This window comes from Castor canadensis, chromosome X (assembly GCF_047511655.1).
Source record: "Castor canadensis chromosome X, mCasCan1.hap1v2, whole genome shotgun sequence".
Taxonomy (NCBI): domain Eukaryota; kingdom Metazoa; phylum Chordata; class Mammalia; order Rodentia; family Castoridae; genus Castor; species Castor canadensis.
Genome location: NC_133405.1, coordinates 145,696,401 through 145,718,888, shown reverse-complemented (window position 1 = coordinate 145,718,888; position 22,488 = coordinate 145,696,401). Strand labels below are relative to the sequence as shown.

The 22,488-nt window shown below is 55.3% G+C and overlaps 1 protein-coding gene across 3 annotated transcripts; it reads right to left on the bottom strand.

Moving 5' to 3' along the window:
- Positions 1-77: 77 nt before the first annotated feature.
- Asmtl (acetylserotonin O-methyltransferase like) lies at positions 78-18,797 on the bottom strand. 3 transcript variants are annotated; one of them, XM_074062178.1, is made up of 13 exons: positions 18,592-18,797; positions 16,553-16,684; positions 15,613-15,660; positions 14,103-14,167; positions 13,634-13,695; positions 12,883-12,991; positions 10,423-10,855; positions 9,018-9,180; positions 7,395-7,561; positions 6,405-6,537; positions 5,640-5,813; positions 4,427-4,549; positions 78-393 (listed from the first exon to the last, which is right to left on the bottom strand). In XM_074062178.1, exons 1-13 carry the CDS (start codon positions 18,682-18,684, stop codon positions 242-244), a joined length of 1,854 nt encoding a protein of 617 aa, XP_073918279.1. In that variant the 5' UTR covers positions 18,685-18,797; the 3' UTR covers positions 78-241. The 3 variants fall into 3 exon arrangements, with proteins under 3 accessions (XP_073918279.1, XP_073918278.1, XP_073918277.1); XM_074062177.1 differs by lacking the exon at positions 78-393 and adding an exon at positions 2,089-2,439; XM_074062176.1 differs by lacking the exon at positions 78-393 and adding an exon at positions 2,089-2,442 and having other exon boundaries at positions 18,592-18,796.
- Positions 18,798-22,488: the final 3,691 nt, after the last annotated feature.

The window sequence follows — 22,488 nt, the reverse complement described above, 5'->3', positions numbered from 1 at the left end:
CCACTAGGGCGTGCCTCGGGAAAGCTTTGGGGGCATAAACCATAGAACCTGAGGACCTCGCCCTCCTATAGAGGACAGTCCAGCTACACCTGACACCTGGCAGTTGGAAATGGGGTGAGAACAAAAAGGGCAGGTGGGGAGGAGGGGGGAGCTGTGTCTCCCACCCCACATGGCACCCCGAAACCCCAGGGCAGTGAAACCAGACCCAGCCCAGCAGGTTCCCGAAACCCAGGAGCCCGGCTCAGACCTGCCTGAGCGACTTAGAGATTACAGTTGAATCCGTTCCAAATGGCACCTGGGTGGTGTGCAAGGTGGGTGAAGGAAGAAGGAAGTAGTAGCTGGGCGTGGGGTGTGGTTGTGAACATCTGTAATGCCAGCTCTTCGGGGAGGAGGCTGAGGAATTTAAAAGTTAAAGGGTTACGGACAGAGCTCGGGGTTCGGTGTTTTCTAACACACCGACTTGCACAACCCCTCCCCGCAACTCATGTGAAAGCATTGAGGAGTGAACAATAGACTGCCAGGCAAAAGGCATCAGACTGCTCCCCGCTTCCCCCCCCAAAAATGAGATTCCTTCTGCTAAAGAAACGCCCCAAAAAGGACCTTCAGGGGGTGGGTGGGTTCCATGTATTGTCATTTGAGACTGCCCCTTAGATTAGTCCTAAGGACAGCTCTTATCACTGATGACAGGCAGCAAAGGTATGCAGTAAGCCCTCAGTTATGGTTTGAATGAGGGAAAGACACCTCTAGGGTGGGCCCCACGGGTGGGCCCCACCTGCAATCCCAGCCTTGTAATCCTATTAAGTTCTCCAGCATAAAACCCTCAGGTGACAGGCACCTGTGCGTGCCACTCCTGCAAAATGCTATTCAGACAAAGGAGGAAACACAGTGGCTCCTTTTTTATTTCTGCTCAGGCACGAGGACCTTAAGTCCTGGTGTGTTTTATGGGGTGGGGGGTCCGGGATGTCTTCCCAGCCTCGAGGCTCCCCTGTCTCGTGGCGATGGTAGCAAGGAAAGGGCTTGGGGGTCCCTCTCAGAGCAAACTGGGGATCTGCATTGCCTGGGACGAGTTTGCACGGGGTCACACCCCGCACACACCTTCTGCCTTTCCTCTGTGCTGGCATCAGGATTTGAACTCAGGACCTCAGGCTGGCTAGGTGGGCACGCTACACCTGGAGCCACTCCGCCAGCCCTTTTCTGTGACTGGTTTTTTGCAGATGAGGGTCTCGAGGACACTCAGGTCACCAGGTGTCATGTCCTGAGAAGCCCACGGTAATCAAAAATATTACACTATTAAAATATGAAATCAAAAGTGTCCCCATAACCCAGGAGAAATGACCCCATAAAGCCAGACAGTCCTAGACCTGCACGGCATTTTGTCCTCATCAAGCCATCATAAAAATGAATGGATTTTCACTACAAACACAGTAACCAGCCGGGGGCAGTGGCTCACACCTGTAATCCACCAACCCGGGAGGCTGAGACCACGAGGATCAAGGTTCAAGGCCAGCCCAGGAAAAGAGTTTGAGAGACCCCATCTCCAAAACAAACAGAGCAACCTGGGCGGGAGGTGTGGCTCACACGGAGAGCGCCTGGGGCGTTAAGTGTGAAGCCCTGAGTTCAAATCCCGGTCACACCAAGAAATGAAAATTAAGAAACACTGCAACAGAACTGTTTGCCCAGGCTGGCCTCAAACCTCGATCCTCCCCACCTCAGCCTCCTGAGTAGTGGAGATTACAGACGCGAGCCACAGTGCCTGGCTGTTTGTCTTTTTTTTTTTTAAGACAGAAAACAGGCCAAGTTGTGGCCACCTGCTGATATGCACAAATCTGTACGAAGAAACTGAAGAGGCCGAGCGCAGCAGTGCACACCTGTAATCCCAGCAGTCGGGAGAATGAGGCAGCAGGATCCTAAGTTCAAGGCCAGCCTGGGGAACATAGTGAGACCATGTTCCAAAACAAAGCAAAAAGCCTGGGACCTCCTCACACCGGCCCCCAATCTGCGCGGCGACTGGGGGATGAACCCTCAGCCACGGATGGACACCACCCTCCCTCTCCGACCATCTGAGGCTGTTCTGCACATTGCCCCAGCTCAGAGCAGAGTCCATTCTTTATTGTTTTATAACTGTACATTCAAATGTCACTCCCGGATGAAACTTGTCCTAAAGGTCAGCACCGCAGATTCAGGGACAGGGTCCCCCCGATGGGGAGTCCACTGGGTCTCATAGGCTGACTCGGGTGCCCAGGGCCACTTCCAGGAGGTCCCCGGCGGAGGCCACCTGTACGTCCTGGAATCCCAGCTGCTCCAGCCAGCATCTGGCCTGGTCCTGGCTGGGCTCTCTGACCCCAGGCTGCACCAGGAGGTCGAGGAAATACGTCAGGCCACCAGAGGGCGCTGTCCTGTCCTTGTCCAAGACCGGTTCTGCCAGCAAGAAGCCAGCTCCTGCTGCAGATGCACAGGGATGAGCTCGGAATGGACGCCGCGGGGTACCCACAAGGGACAGGGAGCAGGGGAGGGGGACAAGGATGTCAGGACTAGGGGCTGGTGGTGGGGGACAGAAAGATGACAGATACACACATGACGGTACATGGATGGAAGGATGGATGGATGGGTGGGTGGGTGGATGGGTGGATGAATGGATGGGTGGGTGGGTGGATGGGTGGATGGGTGGATGGGTGGATGGATGGATGGGTGGATGGGTGGATGGATGGGTGGATGGGTGGATGGGTGGATGGGTGGGTGGATGGGTGGGTGGATGGGTGGGTGGGTGGATGGGTGGATGGGTGGATGGGTGGATGGATGGATGGATGGATGGGTGGATGGATGGGTGGATGGGTGGGTGGATGGATGGGTGGATGGGTGAGTGGACGGATGGATGGATGGACAGGTGGGTGGATGGATGGGTGGATGGGTGGGTGGGTGGGTGGGTGGGTGGGTGGATGGGTGGGTGGGTGGATGGGTGGATGGGTGGATGGGTGGATGGGTGGATGGGTGGGTGGATGGGTGGATGGATGGATGGGTGGATGGATGGGTGGATGGATGGGTGGATGGGTGAGTGGACGGATGGATGGATGGACAGGTGGGTGGATGGATGGGTGGATGGATGGGTGGATGGATGGATGGATGGGTGGATGGGTGAGTGGATGGATGGATGGATGGATGGATGGGTGGATGGGTGGATGGGTGGATGGGTGGATGGGTGGATGGATGGATGGATGGATGGGTGGATGGATGGATGGATGGATGGGTGGATGGGTGGATGGATGGGTGGATGGGTGGGTGGATGGGTGGATGGGTGGATGGGTGGGTGGATGGGTGGATGGGTGGGTGGGTGGGTGGATGGGTGGATGGATGGGTGGATGGATGGGTGGATGGGTGGATGGGTGGATGGATGGGTGGATGGATGGGTGGATGGGTGGATGGGTGGATGGGTGGATGGATGGATGGGTGGATGGGTGGATGGGTGGGTGGATGGGTGGATGGATGGGTGGATGGATGGATGGATGGGTGGATGGGTGGATGGATGGATGGAGGGATGGGTGGATGGATTGGTGGATGGGTGGAGGGATGGGTGGATGGGTGGATGGATGGATGGATGGGTGGGTGGATGGATGGGTGGATGGGTGGATGGGTGGGTGGATGGATGGGTGGATGGGCGGGCGGGCGGATGGATGGGTGTGCGGGTGGGTGGATGGGTGGATGGGTGGTTAGATGGATGGATGGATGATTGGTAGATGGATGGGTGACTCACAGATGACAGACAGACATCAATATATGCTAGAGTGACAGAAATATGTTATAGATAGACAGATGTCAAATGCTAACTTGACGATAAATAGAAAAATTGATGATAGAACAGGACAGCTGCGACATCCCTGTCTATATATTGACAGTCTCGCAGCCACAGGGAACAAACAGTAGCCCTATGTTTTGTCCTGGGAACTCATCCTTCCTATTGTGCCCTGACTTTTCTGTGGTCATGTGAAATGTGACAGCCCCCATTGCCTGTGGGCATGGCTGGGATCAGCCAGGGGATACAGACCACCTGGGAAATCATTCAGGGACAAATAAGAGCTATGGTGACACGGCACAGGAGGAGGGGGACCTACATAGTGTGACATCTCCAACACTGGTTGGCAGTGACAGTTTGGTGGCACCAGGAAAATGGTACATGAGGACTTGGGGAGCCAAGGTGACATCATTTAAGATTGAGGTGACATTTGTCTGCACCTGGGCACAGACACCTTCTTTCACTGCTCACTGCTGCCCGACAATCCTCGGTGGCCTCAGTCCAACTCATGTACTATTTTTGCCAGGACTCCCCAAAATAGCATCAAGGTATCGCGAACCTGCAAACCCTAGGCATTGTCACCAACATCTGCACTTGTCCCTTTGTGTTTCAGGAAGGCACAGAGCAGCAAGTCCTCACCTGTCTTGCAGGCATCCGCCACCCTCCTCAGTAATCTCAGGACTTTGTCCTCTGGCCACTCAGGTGGGACTGTGGACAGGACGTAGAGGTCGGCTTTGGGGAGGGCGTCGTGGAAGATGTCACCTGGTGGAGAGAGAAAGTGCAGTAAAAGTGGACATTGATCCGAGAGAGCGGGGGACCTTGAGTGGGACCTGTGTTTGGAAAGAGACAAGAGAGAGATCCAGCACAGAGAGAGACAGAGGGGACACTAGGGGACAGGGCACAGAATCCACTTGGCCATGGCCAGTGGGGACAGTGAGAAGCAGAGATGCCTCAAGCTGAGGCCTGGTTGTAGCATCACAAGAATGACTGCCATGACGTAAAGATGTCCCCAGTCACGTATGAATGGTGTCTAGAAGACACTGCTGTGAGCCCTCGGTGCCTGAGCGTGGGACCTCATTTGGAAATAGGGTCTTTGTGGATGGAATGAAGGGTCTTGAGATGAGGTCGTCCTGGACCAGCTGTATCACCCACGCCATTAAGCCAAGCCGCCATATTGGAATATGGTCACGTTCCATAGAACTGAGGGGAATGGTGTCTTTTCCAGAAGGTGTGTCACCTGGGACCTGAGCATGGGACCCCATTTGGAAATAGGATCTTTGCAGATGGGATTAATGAAGGGTCTTGAGATGAGGCCATCGTGGACCAGCTGTGTCACCCACTCCACTGGGCCAGGCCGCCATATTGGAACATGGTCAAGTCCCATAGAACTGAGGGGAAAAGTGACTTTTCCAAAAGGTGTCACCTGGGATGTGAGAATGGGACCTCATTTGGAAACAGGTCTTTGCAGGTGGGATTAAGGATCTTGGGACACACACAGAGATGAGTGCTCCCTACACAAGCCGACATAACCTAAAGACAGCTAACACAGTCTGGGCACGGTGGCTCACAGCTATAACCCCAGCTAGCTGGGACTGGGACTGAGGTGATTACAGTTCCAGACCAGCCTGGGTAAAAAGGTTAAGGAGACCCCATCTCAATGGAAAAAAGCTGGGCATAGTGATGCCCACTTGTCATCCCAGCTACAGCAGGAAGTGTAAGATAGGAGGGGTCATGGTCCAGGCCTGCACAGGTCAAAAAGCGAGACCCCCCCATTTCCAAAATAATCTGAGTGAAATTCGCTGGGGTGTGGCTCAACTTGACCCCGAATAAAGCAAGGCAAAGGAGTGTTTACCAGACAGAAAGCTGACTGGCGCCATTCCTCTTCCTCCTCCTCCCCCTCCTTCCCCTTGTCCTCTGTGGGGCTGACAACAGGGGACTTGCTCGATGACCTCCAGGAGGTCAAACACCGTCACCTTCATCCTCGGGTACACCCGGACCAGCTCCTGGGCCAGGGCACCTGTGGAACCTGTGGGACAGCAAACACACACTGTATTTGCTGAACCTGGTGGAGTCACCAGATTTCACACAGCAGAACAAAAATCTCATTTAAGGACACAGCACTGAGGTCGGCCCTGTAAACCGAGCTCAACCATGCACAGACGGTGGCTGTCTCAGAGTCCAGACCATACAAGATGATGCCCGCTGAGGGCAGGTAAGTGGGGTGCTGGCTTCAGATTGTATCTTTCTACTGTGGAAATGCACATGATGGCTGGCGCTGAAGCAGCTACTCTGGGCCACCAGGAAGAATTGTGTGCAAATGGTTAGTCCATGCAAACTGGTGGCACGTGAGTCGTCCCTGTTCTCTTGGGAAGATGTCGTCTTCTATTCACCATCCAGCTGCATGAACTGGGCTGGTGTGGGGCAGAGGTAAATGGGGATATAGCTTTCTCACCACTCACTGTTTCCTATGCTAGGTCCTTTAACCCAGACAGGACATCCTTAGGGCCTTCCTGGAACCTGGGACTACCTGCCCAAGGCCCAGCACCCACCCTGGCTCATAAACACATATCCTACTCTGCAAGTCCTATATGACATATCCACAGGAGGGTCTACCCACCTCCCAGATGGCAGGCACAGGTGAATCTGGACAAGTCAAAGGCCGTGGCCACTTGGTGTGAGGTCAGCTTGGTGAGGTTGTGCCTGGCTCTGAGGACCTGCAGGGTTGGTGCCTTGCTCTGGTCGCATGAGTCCTAAGACAGAACAGAGGCTAATGGGATGCCTGTATGTGTCTCAATCCGTCTCTCTCTCTCTCTCTCTCTCTCTCTCTCTCTTTCTCTACCATGCATTGGATTTACATGTCTGCTCAGCAAACAATGCTGAGCGGGAGGAAGCCACAACCACACAGTGCCACCTGGCAGAGCTACCTTCTGACTGACTTTCACAGCACACCACATCGCCTGTAAAGGTTCTCAGAGGGCATGGAACAGGGGGAAAGAGGCTTGCAACCCACAGGGTGACCCCACACAGGAAAAGCAGTGAATTAAATCAGTGCAACCCTACAGAGCATCTTACGGAAGAAGAAATCCTTCTTTCCAGGCAAGGCCAATGGGAAATGTCCCCCAAAGGTGCGGGTGTTGGAGGATTGGAACCCAGATGGGTGCAGTTTGGAGATGGTGGAGCCTTTAAGAGGAGGGGCCTAGTGGCCGGAAGTGAGGTCACGGGGGGCGTGACCACGAAGGGAATATTGATGGATGCACAGTGGAATAGGCTATTGAGGGGGGTGGAGCCTGTAAGAGGCGGGGCCTATGGGAGGAAGTGAGGTCATTGGGGCGTGGCCTGGAAGGGGATGATGAGGACCCCAGTCTCTTTTCTCCCTCTGGTTCCCAGGCCTGAGATCAGCACTTGTCATTTCCCGCCCGCGTCCACCATGCAGTTCAAGCTCCTCACAGGCCCAAGGCAACAGGGCCAACCATCAGGTCACCGAAACTTCCTTTCTGTCTCCCAAAATGAACCTTTCCGCTCCATTAGGTGACAATTTCAGGTATGTTTCATGACACAGGATGCAAAGGGGAGGAGGAGGTGGGAGTCAGGGCGGTGTAACTCTCACCTTCCGACCCACAGCCCCGTGGACCTGCTCTGGGCCCTCTCGGATGGCAACCTCCAGGTGGGTGAAGAGATCCCAGGTGTAATCATTGGTGTGCGTGATGTAGCCGTGCAGGGAGAACTCACTGTCCGACACCAGGTACACACTGGCCAGCTCGGTGTTGCTGTAACCTAAAAGAACACAGGTGTTCACCAACAAAAACACCCAAGGAAGCCAGGCATGGTGGGGCACACCTGTAATCCCTGCACTCAGGAGGCAGAGGCAGGTGAAGGCTGGCCTGAGACTCTGTTCTCTCAGGACTGTTCCAGTCCCCCGGCCAGGGTGTGGTCTCTGTATGTCAAACAGCAGTGCACATGTGGCCGAGAACATTCTGCAAATGTCCATAGCAGATCTGATCTCTCAAGGTGACCATGCAACTGTCAATGTTCTGACTGAGACCAGGATGAAGTTGGTTCAATTCAGCAAACATTATCACACATTCACCCACTTTTCAAGCAGGCATCTACCCAACCACCCATCCACCCACCCATCCATCCATCCACTGATTCACCCACCCATCCACCCACCCATCCACCCATCCACCCATCCATCCATCCACCCATCCATCCACCCATCCATCCACCCATCCATCCATCCATCCACCCATCCACCCATCCACCCATCCATCCATCCACCCACCCATCCACCCATCCATCCACCCACCCATCCACCCACCCATCCATCCACCCATCCATCCACCCATCCATCCACCCATCCATCCACCCATCCATCCATCCACCCATCCACCCACCCATCCTTCCACCCATCCACCCATCCACCCATCCACCCATCCACCCATCCACCCACCCATCCTTCCACCCATCCATCCATCCACCCGTCCATCCATCCGTCCACCCATCCATCCACCCATCCACCCATCCATCCATCCACCCATCCATCCATCCATCCATCCACCCATCCACCCATCCACCCATCCATCCATCCACCCATCCATCCATCCATCCATCCACCCATCCACCCACCCATCCACCCACCCATCCATCCACCCACCCATCCATCCATCCACCCATCCATCCATCCACCCACCCATCCACCCACCCATCCACCCACCCATCCACCCATCCACCCACCCATCCACCCATCCACCCATCCACCCATCCACCCACCCATCCACCCACCCATCCACCCATCCACCCATCCACCCATCCATCCATCCATCCATCCACCCATCCACCCATCCATCCATCCATCCACCCATCCACCCATCCATCCACCCATCCATCCATCCATCCACCCATCCACCCATCCATCCATACTTGTATTTATTATCTGTCACTTCTCTGTCACATCATTCTTTACTGAAACAGATAACTAAATGCAAGTGTGTCCTCCTGATTCAGTTTCCCCCCGAAAATCCTGATCAATCAGTCCTTCTAAGACCAGAACCCATGAGTAGGCTAACATACGGCGCCCGCTCACAGGCCCTTCTGCCCCATCTGTCCCCTTACCCTTAGGGGAAAGCCACCCTCCAGAGGAACATCCTGTCACCTGAGGTGAGAGACCCCTCACTCAGCACTCGCTTCCACCAGCAAAGACACTCGGGAAAAACCTGTCACGCTGCGTCACCTCGCTCCGTCTTCTCCAGCAAGCCCAGGGCCACACACGCATCCAGCAGCCTTCTGGTGCCACACACGGAGGCGTCCACCTGGCGGGCCACCTTGGTGGCATGCTGGGGCGCCATACCTCTCAGTAAGTCAAACACATTCAGCTTGCACGCGGCAAACAGGGCCTGTCCAAGACACATGGGCACAATGAGACGTGAATGACTCACTGTCACTCATTTCACCCGCCACAGACAGACCTCGAGAATGGAGGTCAATTGCCAAGAGCTGCCACACACTGTAGGTGCATCACTCTGATGAGGAATTAATGGGAACCTCAGAGAAACTGAGGCACAAGAACCACTGCTCTTTCTGCATCCTAATGGTCAGACATTCTCCCTTAAGGATGAGGCAACAGGAAAGTGGCCAAGAGAAAGGGAGCAGGAGCCGTGTTCTATAGCCTGTGACCCCCTACACCCAGGACCACCCTGCAGAGTCCCCAGTGTGGACTGAACCACATTCCTCTATATCTTCCCATATCCTCAGTGGCCCCAGGAGCTCCAATCTCCAAATACAGCTTGCAGAGGGGTTAAGAGTGACACATGTGCCATGCTGGGGACATCTATATGATTCTCACCCTCAACACATGCTGACCCACAGGGGCAAGGGAACACCGAGTGTCATCCACATGACCCAAGTGTGGTTGTCACATAGCACAGTGTGACCCCAGGTCTGGGAACGCACACACCAGGAGAGAGGAGATCGCCTCCATTCGTGGACACTTAGGGAAAGGGACGGTCAGCTAGGGACATTGTGAAGGCCCACTGGTGCCCCCAAAAAATGAGTGCACGTTGCGATCCCTAAAAACCTGCGAATGGGACCCCATTGGGAAATAGGGGCTTTGGCAGGTGGAATTAAGGGTCTTGAGATGAGGTCATTCTGGAGCAGCTGTGTCACCCACTCCATTGGGTCAGGCCACCATAATGGAATAAGGTCAAGTCCCATAGAACTGAGGGGAGTGGTGTCTTTTCCAAAAGCTGTGTCACCTGGGACCTGAGCATGGGACCCCATTTGGAAATAGGGTCTCTGCAGATGAAACTGGGATCGTGAGATGAGCTCATCCTGGACCAGCTGTGTCACCCACTCCATTGGGCCAGGCCGCCATATTGGAATATGGTCAAAATCCTCAGAAATGAGGGGAATGGTGTCTTTTCCAAAAGGTGTCACCTGGGACCTAAGCATGGGACCTCATTTTGAAATAGGGTCTTTGCAGGGGCAAGGATCGTCCCCTGGGTCTCTGGTGGGGAGCAGCCCTGCCTCACCTGAACCCCACACTTCTGCTCTCCAGGACGAGGACAGGTGGATTCCTGTACTTTAAGGTCCTGGTTTGCAGTAACCGTCATGGCGGCCCCGGGAAGCTCATTCCATACCTTGGATGCTTTGAAGCCGTCTATCAGGCCCAGAAGGCCCGCTGGGGACGGAGGTGGAGTGTTCACTGTCCCATCACAACCACCGTCCTTGGCGTCCCAAGGCTGTGGGTCACCTCCACCTTGTGACACGCATTCGTCACCTCCTTGTGATGGTAACTCAGGCGGGTCTTGGTCCTGTCCTCCCACTGTGTCCCTCCGAGTGGGTTCAGAGCCACCCCCTTCCAGGTCGCTCAGGTCTTCGAAGGTGTCCACGCATGGGATGGAGTCGTGCTTGACCCGGTGGAGGTCCTGGGCGTGGAGTGGGCAGTACAGCTCGGCCAGCTTCTTGCAGAAGTGGTTCAGGGGGAAGCCCACGACATTGAGGAAGTCCCCGTACACATATTCCACCAGCATTCCGCCCAGGGCCTGGATGCCATACCCGCCGGCCTTGTCCCTGCATGGGGTTGGAGGGACAGAGAGGGGCGGAGGGAGAGGGAGAAGGTCACAGTGGAGCCACGTGATCGTCGACACCCCCCTTCCTAGGTATTGGATGTGAGTAACAGTGAATATGGCCCACCCCTGGGCTGTCTTTTCATTAAGAAAATATGACAACAAAGTCAGGTGTGGTGGTGCATGCTGTAATCCCAGCACCCCAGCGGCAGACAAAGGAAAATCACAAGTTTAAGGCCAGCACAGGCTACTCAGAGAGACCCTCAATGAAGAAAATGGAAAGAAGCCAGGTGCAGTGGCTCACGCCTGTAATCACAGCTCCTTGGGAGGCTGAGGTCAGGAGGATCAGGGTTCAAGGCCAGCCTGGGCTAAGTTAGTGAGACTCCACTGAATCAACAGTTGGACTTGGTGGTTATTCCAGCTACTCCAGAGGCCGAGATTGGGAGGATTCTGGTTCGAGGCCAGTCTGGGCAAATAGTTTATGAGACCCCATCTTGAAAATAAGCAGAGGAAAATGGATGGGAGGGGCGACTCACGTGACAGAGGGTCTGCTTTGCAAGGATGAAGTCCTGAGTTCAAATCCCAGCCCCACAGAAAAAAATTGGAAGGGCGAACATAAAAGTATATTTTATATACATAATCTAAACATGCATGAAAATGACACAGTAAAACCCACCACTTAAAAAAGAGGAAATAATGAACTCATGAACCTGTCCAGAGTTCACTTTATGCACGCTGTAAATATAAGGCAGTCCTCTGCACAGTTAATTTAAGGTGATAAAAATGTGACAAAAGAAGGAATCGGTATGCATTTATGGCACACGGTGACAGGACTGGGATCTGTGACGTCACCTGTCACCTGGCATGATTACAGCTGTCCCAAATTGCTGTAGATGTGGTTCCTCACCACTGGTCACCGCCATGCTGCAAAGTGACCTTGACGTCCTGGTTTTACCAAAATGAGATTTTGTGACCTCTGACCATCACCTCCCCATCCACCTTCCTAGCTCGGGGCTCGCCCACATTTTGCTCTGTTCCTAGGACTTTTAATGTTTTAGCATCTGCAAATCTCACTTAATGTCACCTCCTCCAGTTCAAAAGTGACCTCCTCCCTCTCCATCCATGTGGCCACAAATTTCACTTTTTTTCCCCAGAATTTGTCCTTCCTGGCCTGACTTAGCGCAGGTGCCATGACGCCCTCCAGGGATAAAACTACATAGAAATCCACGGTCCCCCGCCTGGCCCTGGCTCCACTCAGGGTTTGTCAACTTTAGGGTTTTGTGTGAGTGTCGCCAGCCCTGTTTCTCTCTCAGGACGGTGCACAGCAAATTGCTCTGTATTTTATAAGACGGGGCACTTTGCACAACTGGACGCTGACATGCAGGTTACAGGGTGCAAGGCCATTTTTTGTTGTTGTTGTTATTTGTTGATGTTCTCCATTTTTTGAAGACAGGGTCTCACTTGAGTCCCAGGCTGCACACAAACTTCCAAAGCTTCGGCCTCAGCCTCCAGAGTGCTGGGATTACAAGTGTGCACCACCACACCTGGCTTCAATGCATTTTTCTTTATCGATTGATTTTTGATAGCACTGGGGTTTGAACTCAGGACGTCAGACTTGCTAAGCAGGTGCTTTCCCACTTGTCCAGCCCTGTTTCATGATGGGCTTTTTTGAGATAGGCTCTTGCAAACTATTGACCTCTGCCTCCTGAGTAGCTAATTCCTCCCTCTGTGGTAATCTTGTCACCCCTCTCAGCCATCTGTCCCCATTCCCACCACGTTCCAGCCCTAAGGACCTCAGTCTCCTGCTTGCTGACAGGACAGTGACATCCTATCGCACACCTTAGATAGACCTGGTGTGGCCTTTGTCCTTGTCAGTTAATATGACATCCTCACTTCCTTCCAGACTGTCCTCAATGGCAGGACTTCCTGTCTCCCAGGCCTAGGGCCCCACCCCCACTGTCACCCATAGCAGGATGTCCTCTGTCCTGGCTGTGCAGTGTCCCCGTGTCACCACCCTACCCAGGGACTCACATGGGCTCCCCACTGTCAATGTAATCCCACAGCAACTCCTCCGACAGCTCGGAAAACTTCACTCTCGTTTCTTCATAGAACTCGGACACCTCCGTGTCCAGACGGCCATCTGAAAGGACAAAACCCAGGAGGTTGGGGGACCGGCCATGGCCACGGCCACCTCAGTACCATGACGTCTATATGGGCACTGGAGGAGCTCACATAACCTAGTGTGCAAATCTGTTACAATTTTTCATGGGGAAAAGGATCATTTTACGCGAGGGGACAACCAGAGGGAGAAGAGGAGAACCCATGTGAAGATGGCGGTAGAGACTGGAGTGATGGGGCCACAAGCCAAGGACACCTGGAGCCCCACGAGGTGGAAGAGCCCTGTCACACGTGAATCCACCTGTCTGCAATACATGGGGACATTACAGGGAAAAAAAGGAGGAAATGAAAGGTCTGGAGGCTCTCATTGCCTGGCAAGTGTTTTGTCCCCCAAAGGACACCAATGTGATAGGTAGATGGACGGGGTAAAGGTGGCCCAGACCTGGGTTACCTACCTCTTGTAAGCACAATACAGACAACACAGGAAATACCTCAAGTCCTTCTGTGACTTCAAAGTTCCTTAAAGGCTGAAAGTGGTGGCTCACACCTATAATCCCAGCTACTTAGGAGGCAGAGATCATGAAAATCTCCATCATGGAGGCTGGGAAGCTGAGAACCTTCAAGTCCCATGTCCCCAGCAACGGAAGACAAACTGCCAAGTTACCTTTCGTGCTGCAGTGCACAATGGCTACGCCCGTGAACACGCTGTGCTCCTTCCCACTCAATCTGCAAAAGACACCACCAGACGGCCACCACGTCACAGGGGGCCCCACCACGGGTTCTCCAAGGAAATCCTGATAGAGTGACCATTGTCACTCAACACACATCTCAGTGTTCACTGCTGACAGGGCAGGAGGGGGTCACAAGACCCCACAGGAAAGCATGACCCCAAATGTAGGCTCATCCCATCCAGGAGTGTGGGTTGTGCACTAAGGAAGGCTGAGGGAGGACAGGACCGAGTTCAAGAGCCAACCAGGTCTTTCTCTCTCATCGCTACCTTTCCTGGGGGTCTGGGGGTAGCAAAGCTGCAGCTCTGATGATGACATAAATGACAAGGACCCCAAACCCTTGCCCCCATCTCTAAACTGGTGCAGACCTGTGACCCAGTACTTCTAAAGTCCTTCAATGCCCACCTGGAAAGCATGCAATAGGCATGGTGCTTGTCCACCGGCTTCTCCAGAATCAGCCCCCCTACAGCCTGAGAGAGACATAGAGAGAGAGAGAGAGAGAGAGAGAGAGAGGGAGAGAGAGAGAGAGACAGCCGCAGTTGGAGTCAAGGTTTGTAGAATAATGCACTTAACACCAGGACTGCCCAATCATGTGGAAACCCTACACTGGCCTCTGAGAAACCTAACTCTCCTTTGGGAATGTCCTTAACCATTAACCAGGAATGACACTTTGTTCTCGCTGGCCTGAACTTCAGCTGCACAGAGCAAAGTGGACCTGAGGTCACCCTCCATGTGACCCTCAAGTATTTAAAAAAAACATTCAAATCCACAGGTTTCTACCCATCCATCCACTCACCCATTCACCCATCCATCCACCCATCCATCCACCCATCCACCCATCCATCCATCCATCCATCCACCCATCCACCCATCCATCCACCCATCCATCCACCCATCCATCCATCCATCCATCCACCCATCCACCCACCCATCCACCCATCCATCCACCCATCCATCCACCCATCCATCCATCCATCCATCCACCCATCCATCCACCCATCCACCCATCCGTCCACCCATCCATCCACCCGTCCATCCACCCACCCATCCATCCGTCCATCCACCCATCCATCCACCCATCCACCCATCCGTCCATCCATCCATCCGTCCACCCATCCATCCATCCGTCCACCCACCCATCCACCCACCCACCCATCCACCCATCCATCCACCCATCCATCCACCCATCCATCCATCCACCCATCCACCCATCCGTCCATCCATCCATCCGTCCACCCATCCATCCATCCGTCCACCCACCCATCCACCCACCCACCCATCCATCCATCCATCCACCCATCCATCCACCCATCCATCCATCCACCCATCCACCAATCCACCCATCCATCCATCCATCCATCCATCCATCCATCCTCCCGTCCACCCATCCCGCAACTTGCAGGAGGTCAGCCATGTTCATAGTGACCCTGCTCCAGTGACAACAGCTTCGAGTGACTCTCTGAAAGTCATTAGCATAGAAATGTGTCGCCATGTTATATGTACAAGTCTTGGATCCTGACAACCCTCAATGAGATCTTGTTAAGAAATGAGATCTTTGCACATGTGATTGAATCGGGATGAGGTGCGGCAGGAGCAGATGGCCCTAAATCCATCCCAACCGCTGTTCTGATAAGGAGACCTGTTCAGGGAAAATCACAGGCAAAGTTGGCAGGAGGTGTCTACACTTTGGGGACATGGGGACATCTGAAGAGGGGCCGAGTAGGGTAGATGGGACCAGCCATGCTCCAGCTTGACCTCAGACTTTGCCTTCCATAAAGGCAAAAGTACAGGGATCCCAGGTTTTTCAGTGACCCTATAATTCACGCTATAATGAACCCTGATACCTCATTAATATCTCTGAGCCCATCTGAACCCAAAGGGAAACCCCGCCAGAGTGTGAACAGGGAGGACTCACCACAATCGTGTCGGCTCCGATGACCACGTCAGGTGCCCGGAGGTCTTTCTGCAAAAAAGGCAGATTTAGAAGGTGACACGTGACAGGACACCATTGCCCTCCACGAGAACGGCCTCAGGTCGAGCTGAGATTCCCTGGCATCAAATTATCCCTGAGCTATTCTGGCTTAAGCCCAAAATGTTTTTTAACAAGGTAGTTAATTTGAGAAGCGGGCATTGATGACAAAAAAATAAATCCAAGTTGAAAATGTCATCTGGGAGCTGACGTGGTGGCTGATGTCTGTAATCCCATGCACAAGGGAAGGGGACATCAGGAGGATCACAGTTGGAGGCCAGTCCAGGCAAAAAGTTAGTGAGACCCCATCTCAACAAACAAACAACCAGGCATGGTGGATTATGTCTGTTATCCCAGCTATGAAGGAGGCACAGTCAGGAGGACTTTGTCGTCCACCAGCCCGGTGAAAAACCACGAGACCAAAATGGTGTGCAAGGAAAAAGGGCCGGAGGTGTCACTCAAGGGGTCCAGCTCAGAGCCCTGCATTGAGACCCACACGTGGTTGATCTGTCTTCTACCATCCTTCCATCCATCCATCCATCTTTCACCTATCTTCCTACTTATTTATCATCTGCCATCTGTGCGTGCATCATATCAAGCACAATGGTATTCTACGTCCTGATGGACAGCGAGAGATGACGGCTCTTGAGTCTGCACAACACCTTACACCGCGGTGTTCGTTTCAGGGGCATATTACACAGTCAGGAAGAGTGAAAGACACACCAGGTGAATTCCATAGGTCTAGGATGCAATCAATCACCCCGGCCCCTGACGTTACGCAACACAAAGTTTTGATCCCACATTGTGCAAAGCAAATTTACTTAAATGCAAACAGCAGCTCTGTACAACCCGGAACCCCCGGAGGAAAGGACGGATGTCCACTCGCCTGCTGCACGCGGTTGGCGACCTCCAGGGCTTTCTGCTTGGCCGTCTCCATGGCGTAGGCGTAGGGGCTGGGGAAGGAGGCTTTGCTGAGCGTCTCCTTAAACCGGGAAGGGACCACCTCGAACCTGAGGCCCTGGAACAGGAGACAGGCATTTGCAGGACAGCGGGAAGGATTAATGGGGTGCACGATTTTTGCAGACGAAGCGCATTTTCCTGACCTGGGGTCCCCGTCCCCGTCCCCTAAGCCATTTGCTGACATGGGAGGACAGGACGGATCAGCGTCCCTGGACCTGGCAGGAAGACGCTGATACTAAATCAATTATAATACCAGTTATAGGAGCCCATGGTGACAGCCGGGCTGCGTTAATTGTAAGTTGTAAATGACACAGCTGTGCAAGGCGTTCTTCCTTTTTTTTTTTTTTTTCTTTTTTGAGGCAGTCTGGCTGTTTATTCCAGGCTGGCCTTGATCTCATTACATAGTTGAGTTGGTCCTTGAACTCATGCTCCCCCTGCTTCAGCCTCCCTAGGGCTGGGATTACAGCTGTGCACCACCATGCCCGGCTCTGACGGTACTCGGTATTAATGTATCTGATACGGTCAATTGCAATACAGTATTGCTAAGTTCCACCATCTGTCACCACACCGAGGCCAACAGGGCCCGATCGATTGTGGCCCTGAGGCCACCAGGAGTCACAGGGCTTCCAAGCCCTGAGGTCAGTCCACTCAAAATAACTAAAAATAGCCCAGAAATGACAGCCAGGTATGATGTTAATGCTGCCTTTCCTTGGTCCCTAGATCTACAGGGACTGGTATCCCTATTCCTAGATGCTGGCTGGAGGCCACTCCACAGTGGACTGCGGACAGGATTGTGTCCCTAATGGGGTGGAAAGGGTAAATCCCCCCCAGTGAGCTCCCCTGTGGCTGTGCATAAGGATTGAAGGCATCCCCTCTGCTGTGTCCCCTCCCCACCCCAGTTTCTCCTGGACCTGCCAGGAGCCCCTCAGCTCTGTCCCCTTAGCTGTCCCCATGGCTGGACCTAAGGATACCGACCCCAGCCCCCAGGCAGGACCCTGTGCCTCTGCACCTGCTCCTGTCCTCAGCCCCTTCTCCCCAACATGGCACCTGCCACCACCCTGTATTCTGGACCTTCCTCCCCACTACTGTCTCCAGGGCGCCCACGTACAGACCTGCTCCTGTCCCCTGCCTACAGGTCAGTAGGTCACTAGCTCCTGGGTTCCCACCAGGCAGACCCTGACCCCTCAGGTCATGGAGACTTCTGTCCCCATACCCCCCACACAATGTGGCCTGCAGTCTGTCCCCTATCAGGTGCTAGTCCGCCCCCCCTTCACTGCTGTCAATCAACAAACCTTCCATCTGCTACCATTAAAGAAGCCACTCCCCCAGGGTCACCAGGAGCACCCCCAGCCCCCCCATCTCCAGGGGGCCTGACATCAGGCCCTGCCCCCCATCGCTAGGCGTACAGTCACTGTTGTCAATCAACAAACCCTCCCTCTCCCATCACAGAAACCCCTCCCCCAGGGTCACTAGGAGTCCCCCAAACTCTCCCTAGGGACACAAGGACTCCCAATCACTAGGTCCCCGTCACTAGGAGCACCCCGATCTCTAGGACACCCCCAGAAGCCCCCCTTATCTGCAGGGGACCTGACCTCAGGCCCTGCCCCCATCTCTAGGCGCCCAGTCACTGATGTCAATCAACAAACCCTCCCTCTCCCATCACAGAAACCCCCCCCGGGTCACTAGGAGTCCCCAAACTCTCCCTAGGGACACAAGGACCCCCAATCACTAGGTCCCCGTCACTAGGAGCACCCCGATCTCTAGGACACCCCTAAAAGCCCCCCTTATCTGCAGGGGACCTGACCTCAGGCCCCGCCCCCATCGCCACCATCCCCTCGTGTGTAGACGACATCCGGGGCCCCTCCACCCAGTCACGGGTCCCCCGCTTCCCCTCGGCCTCAGTCATCAGGGGTCCCCCAGGGTCGGGGGGCCCCCCGCCGACCCCGAGCCCCAGCCAAGCCTCACTGCGTTGCTGAGGATCTCCTGGCGGCGCGGGGACGCGCTGGCCAGCACCACGCGCTTCTGCTGCAGCTTTCCGATCACCGGGAACAGCACCATGGCGCCGAAGGGCCGGGAACCCCAGACCCCAAAGCCGGGACCGCAGACCCAACCCCCAAAACCCGCGCGGCGCACAGGAAGCTGCGCAGGAAACGGCCACGCCCCCCGGGCCGGGTGAAGCCACGCCCCGCGCTAAGCGTACCCACGTATGCGCACCACGACACGCCCCCGCCATGGCCAGGCATCGCCTTTGCCTTAGTGAAGCTCCGCCCCTCACGCAGCGCGTGACGTCTACGCACTTGACTCCGCCCCCGCCCCGCCCCAGTCGTCTAGGGAACCTCTGCCCCTCCCACTAGGCGCGCAAAGTCCCCCGGCACTTGGCGTCCATGCCCCGCCCTCACGTAGCGAAGCTCCGCCCCTCCCGCCTTGCGTTTGGCGTATACGCCCCTGGCCACGCCCCCCTCTGGCCGTGCCACGCCCTCGCCTTGCGCCAATCGCTTAGCTAAGCTCCGCCCCTCACGCCAGGCGCGCAGCGTCTCAGCCCCGCCTTCGCCCACCAATACTCCGCCCCGTCCGTGCCATGCAGGCGTTGTGCACGCCCCTGACCCCGCCCCTGTCTGGCTAAGCCCCGCCCTCTCAGCCTTCCGCCATACGCCTAACAAAACTGTGCCTCTCCCGCCTTGCGAGTGACGTCTTTGCCACTGACTCTGGCCTCTCTGTTCTCTCCACGACCTCTCTGGCCTGGTCACGGCCTCGCCATACACCACTTGCTTGGCTAAGCCCCTCACACCACGCACACAGCGTCCCCAGACCGCCTCGCTTGGCGGGCGCTAGACTCGTCCCTGGCCCCGCCCCTCTCTGCCTGGCCCCGCCCACTCAGTCGTCCGCCCTGCTCCTAGCAAAGCTCGCCCCTCGCGCCTTACGCGTGACGTCTACGCCTCTAACTCCGCCCCTTTCCGGCCCGGCCCCGCCCTCGCCCTGCGCCACTCAACTAGCGAAGCTCCGCCCCGCTCCAGTACGCCACGCCCTTCCGGAGCGAAGCCACGCCCCGTCCCCCCCCGGAAGTGGGTGGGGAGATGCCGCAGAGATGGGGGGCCCTGCCATGGGGTACGTGGAGTGGGACAGTTCCTCATGGCGATAGGAATCCTTGTGCGCATGATGGGGGGCGCTGGAGATGGGGGTCCCTCGGGCAGACACCTTAGGAGAAGGGCAGATGGAGGGGACCCCCGGAAATGGGGGGGGCCCCCGTGTGATTCGTAGGGTCAGTGCAGATTGGGGATCCCCCAGAGACAGGGGGACCCCTGTGATCCCTGACGGGTGTGAGGATGAGGGGTCTCCAGGTGGTCTCAGGGGGGACTTGGAGTTTGGGGGTGCACTGGGGGGCATGAGAATATTGGGGGGGTGTCACGGGGACTCATTGGGGGGCGTGAGAATGAGGGGTCCCGGGTGGTCACATGGGGCGTGGGAATCGGAGTTCCCCATAGGCTTTTTGGGGAGTGTGGACATGAGGGACCCCATGTGACCCCTGTGCTCACATGGAAAGGACGTGCAGCTGAGGTTGCACGCGGGCTCTGTGGGGGGGTTGTGGGAATGAGGGGTCCCCATCCCCATTCACAAGGGGGGCATAGGATTGGGGTGCACGCGGGCTCTGGGGGGGTTGTGGAAATGAGGGGTCCCCATCCCCTTCACAAGGGGGGCATAGGATTGGGGTGCACGCGGGCTCTGGGGGGGTTGTGGAAATGGGTCCCCATCCCCTTCACAAGGGAGGCATAGGATTGGGGTGCACGCGGGCTCTGGGGGGGTGTGGGAATGAGGGGTCCCCATCCCCTTCACAAGGGGGGCATAAGATTGGGGTGCACGCGGGCGCTGTGGGGGGATTGTGGGATTGAGGGGTCCCCATCCCCCTTCACAAGGGGTGATAGGATTGGGGTGCACGTGGGCTCTGGGGGGGTTGTGGGAATGAGGGGTCCCTATCCCCCTTCACAAGGGGTGATAGGATTGGGGTGCACGTGGGCTCTGGGGGGGATTGTGGGATTGAGGGGTCCCCATCCCCCTTCACAAGGGGGGCATAAGATTGGGGTGCACGTGGGCTCTGGGGGGGTTGTGGGAATGAGGGGTCCCCATCCCCCTTCACAAGGGGGGCATAAGATTGGGGTGCACGTGGGCTCTGTGGGGGTGTTGCGGGATTGAGGGGGTCCCCGGTGGTCATGGTGGGGGACGTGGGTATCGGGGTGCACGTGGGTCATTGGGTGGTTACGAGAATACGGGGTCCCCCAACTCCCTTACCCCTCTGTGGTCCCATTGTGGAGCTTAGAGATGAGGGTGCTCTTGGTCTTAGTAGGGGACGTGGAGTTGGGGTGCACGCGGGCTCTAGGGTGGTGTGAGAACGAGGGGGTCCCCATTCCTCTTCGCGTTAGGGGTTGTAGGATGGGGGTGCACGTGGGTCAGGGGGGGATGGAAGAATGAGGGGTCCCCAGAGGTCAAGGGGGAGAGGGGGCGGGGCTTGGAGATGTGGGGTCGGCGTGGAGTCATAGGGCAGTGAGAATGAGGGTCCCCCACACACCGTGGTCACAGTGGGGAGTATGGAAATGGGGGCGTCCCGTGGACATGGTGCAAGATGGGTGTAGTGGGGGACATGGAGATGGGGTCACGGTGGAGGATGTGGGACCCCCTCCCTGGTGGGGTGAAATTTTTGGGGGGTGCTGTGTCCCCTGAATTTCTAGGCAGTGACCTCGCCTGCGATTCCTCCGGCGGCCTGCAGGTGGCGCAGATCCCAGGCCTTGAGTCACCAGGGGTAAAATGGCAAAAGTAGCAGTGAATCCGGAGAAAACTGTAATTATTGGGGAGTGGGGGAAAATGGACCCCCACATTTGATATCTTCTTCTTAGTACCGTGTGTTTAAAAAAAACCGAAGATGAAAAAAAAAAAACCCAGCAGAAGAGAGATTGGGATTTCAGGCAGGTGGGGAAATGGTTCCGTTTTAGAAGTAGAGGGGAAACAGCACCTTATAAACGGCCATAAATAAATAAAACCGTGCGGGTGACACCACAGACCCCACAAGCTGTCAGAGGTGACGTCAGGACACAAGACTCCAACATGGTCACTTCCAAAGCCGTTGTTGGACTTCCCAGCTGTCCTGTCCCAAAGGGGACATGGCCACTTGCAGATCACCAGCAAATAACAGGTTACAGGATGGGTTCCTTCCACCTGCAAAGCCCCTATTTCCAAGTGAGGTCCCATTCTCAGGTTCCAGGTGACACAGCTTTTGTAAAAGACCCTATTCCCTTCAGATCTGTGGAAGTCGACCATATTCCAATATGGCGGCCTGGCCCAATGGCGTGGGTGACACAGCTGGACCAGGATGACCTCATCTCAAGATCCCAATTCCATCTGCAAAGACCCTATTTCCAAATGAGGTCCCATTGTCAGGCCCCAGGTGACACAGCTTTTGGAAAAGTCACCATTGCCCTCAGTTCTATGGATCTTGACCATATTCCAATATGGCGGCCTGGCCCAATGGGTCATGGATGGGCCATGGATGACCTCATTTCAATGGACTTGAGCCACTCCTCCAGTCCGGTTATTTGGGAAATGGGGTTTTGGGAACTATTTTCCTGGCTGGCCTCGAACCTTGATCCTCCTAATTTTAGCCTCCCAAGTAGCTGGATTACAGGCTTGAGCCACCTCGCCTGTCTCTTAGCCTTTTTTTTTTAATAAGTCTTATTTTTGCATTTTTATACCAGAGCTGCAGGGACCACATCAAGCATTAATTAGATTCAATCAACTCCCAATTCCCCAAGAAGCACCCCAAAAACGTCCATTTGCTCCTACGCACAAAGACAACCATCTTGGTTTTTTTTTTTT

What these genes read in the sequence shown, in the direction of transcription:
- Asmtl (XM_074062176.1), bottom strand. Translation starts at nt 18,684, where the DNA reads ATGGTGCTGTTCCCGGTGATCGGAAAGCTGCAGCAGAAGCGCGTGGTG. An exon ending in ATTGACAGTGGGGAGCCCAT is followed by an intron (nt 10,856 to 12,882) that starts GTGAGTCCCTGG and finishes AACCCCATGCAG; the next exon opens with GGACAAGGCCGGCGGGTATG. An exon ending in GCTGGAGAAGACGGAGCGAG is followed by an intron (nt 7,562 to 9,017) that starts GTGACGCAGCGT and finishes GTGTTCTTTTAG; the next exon opens with GTTACAGCAACACCGAGCTG.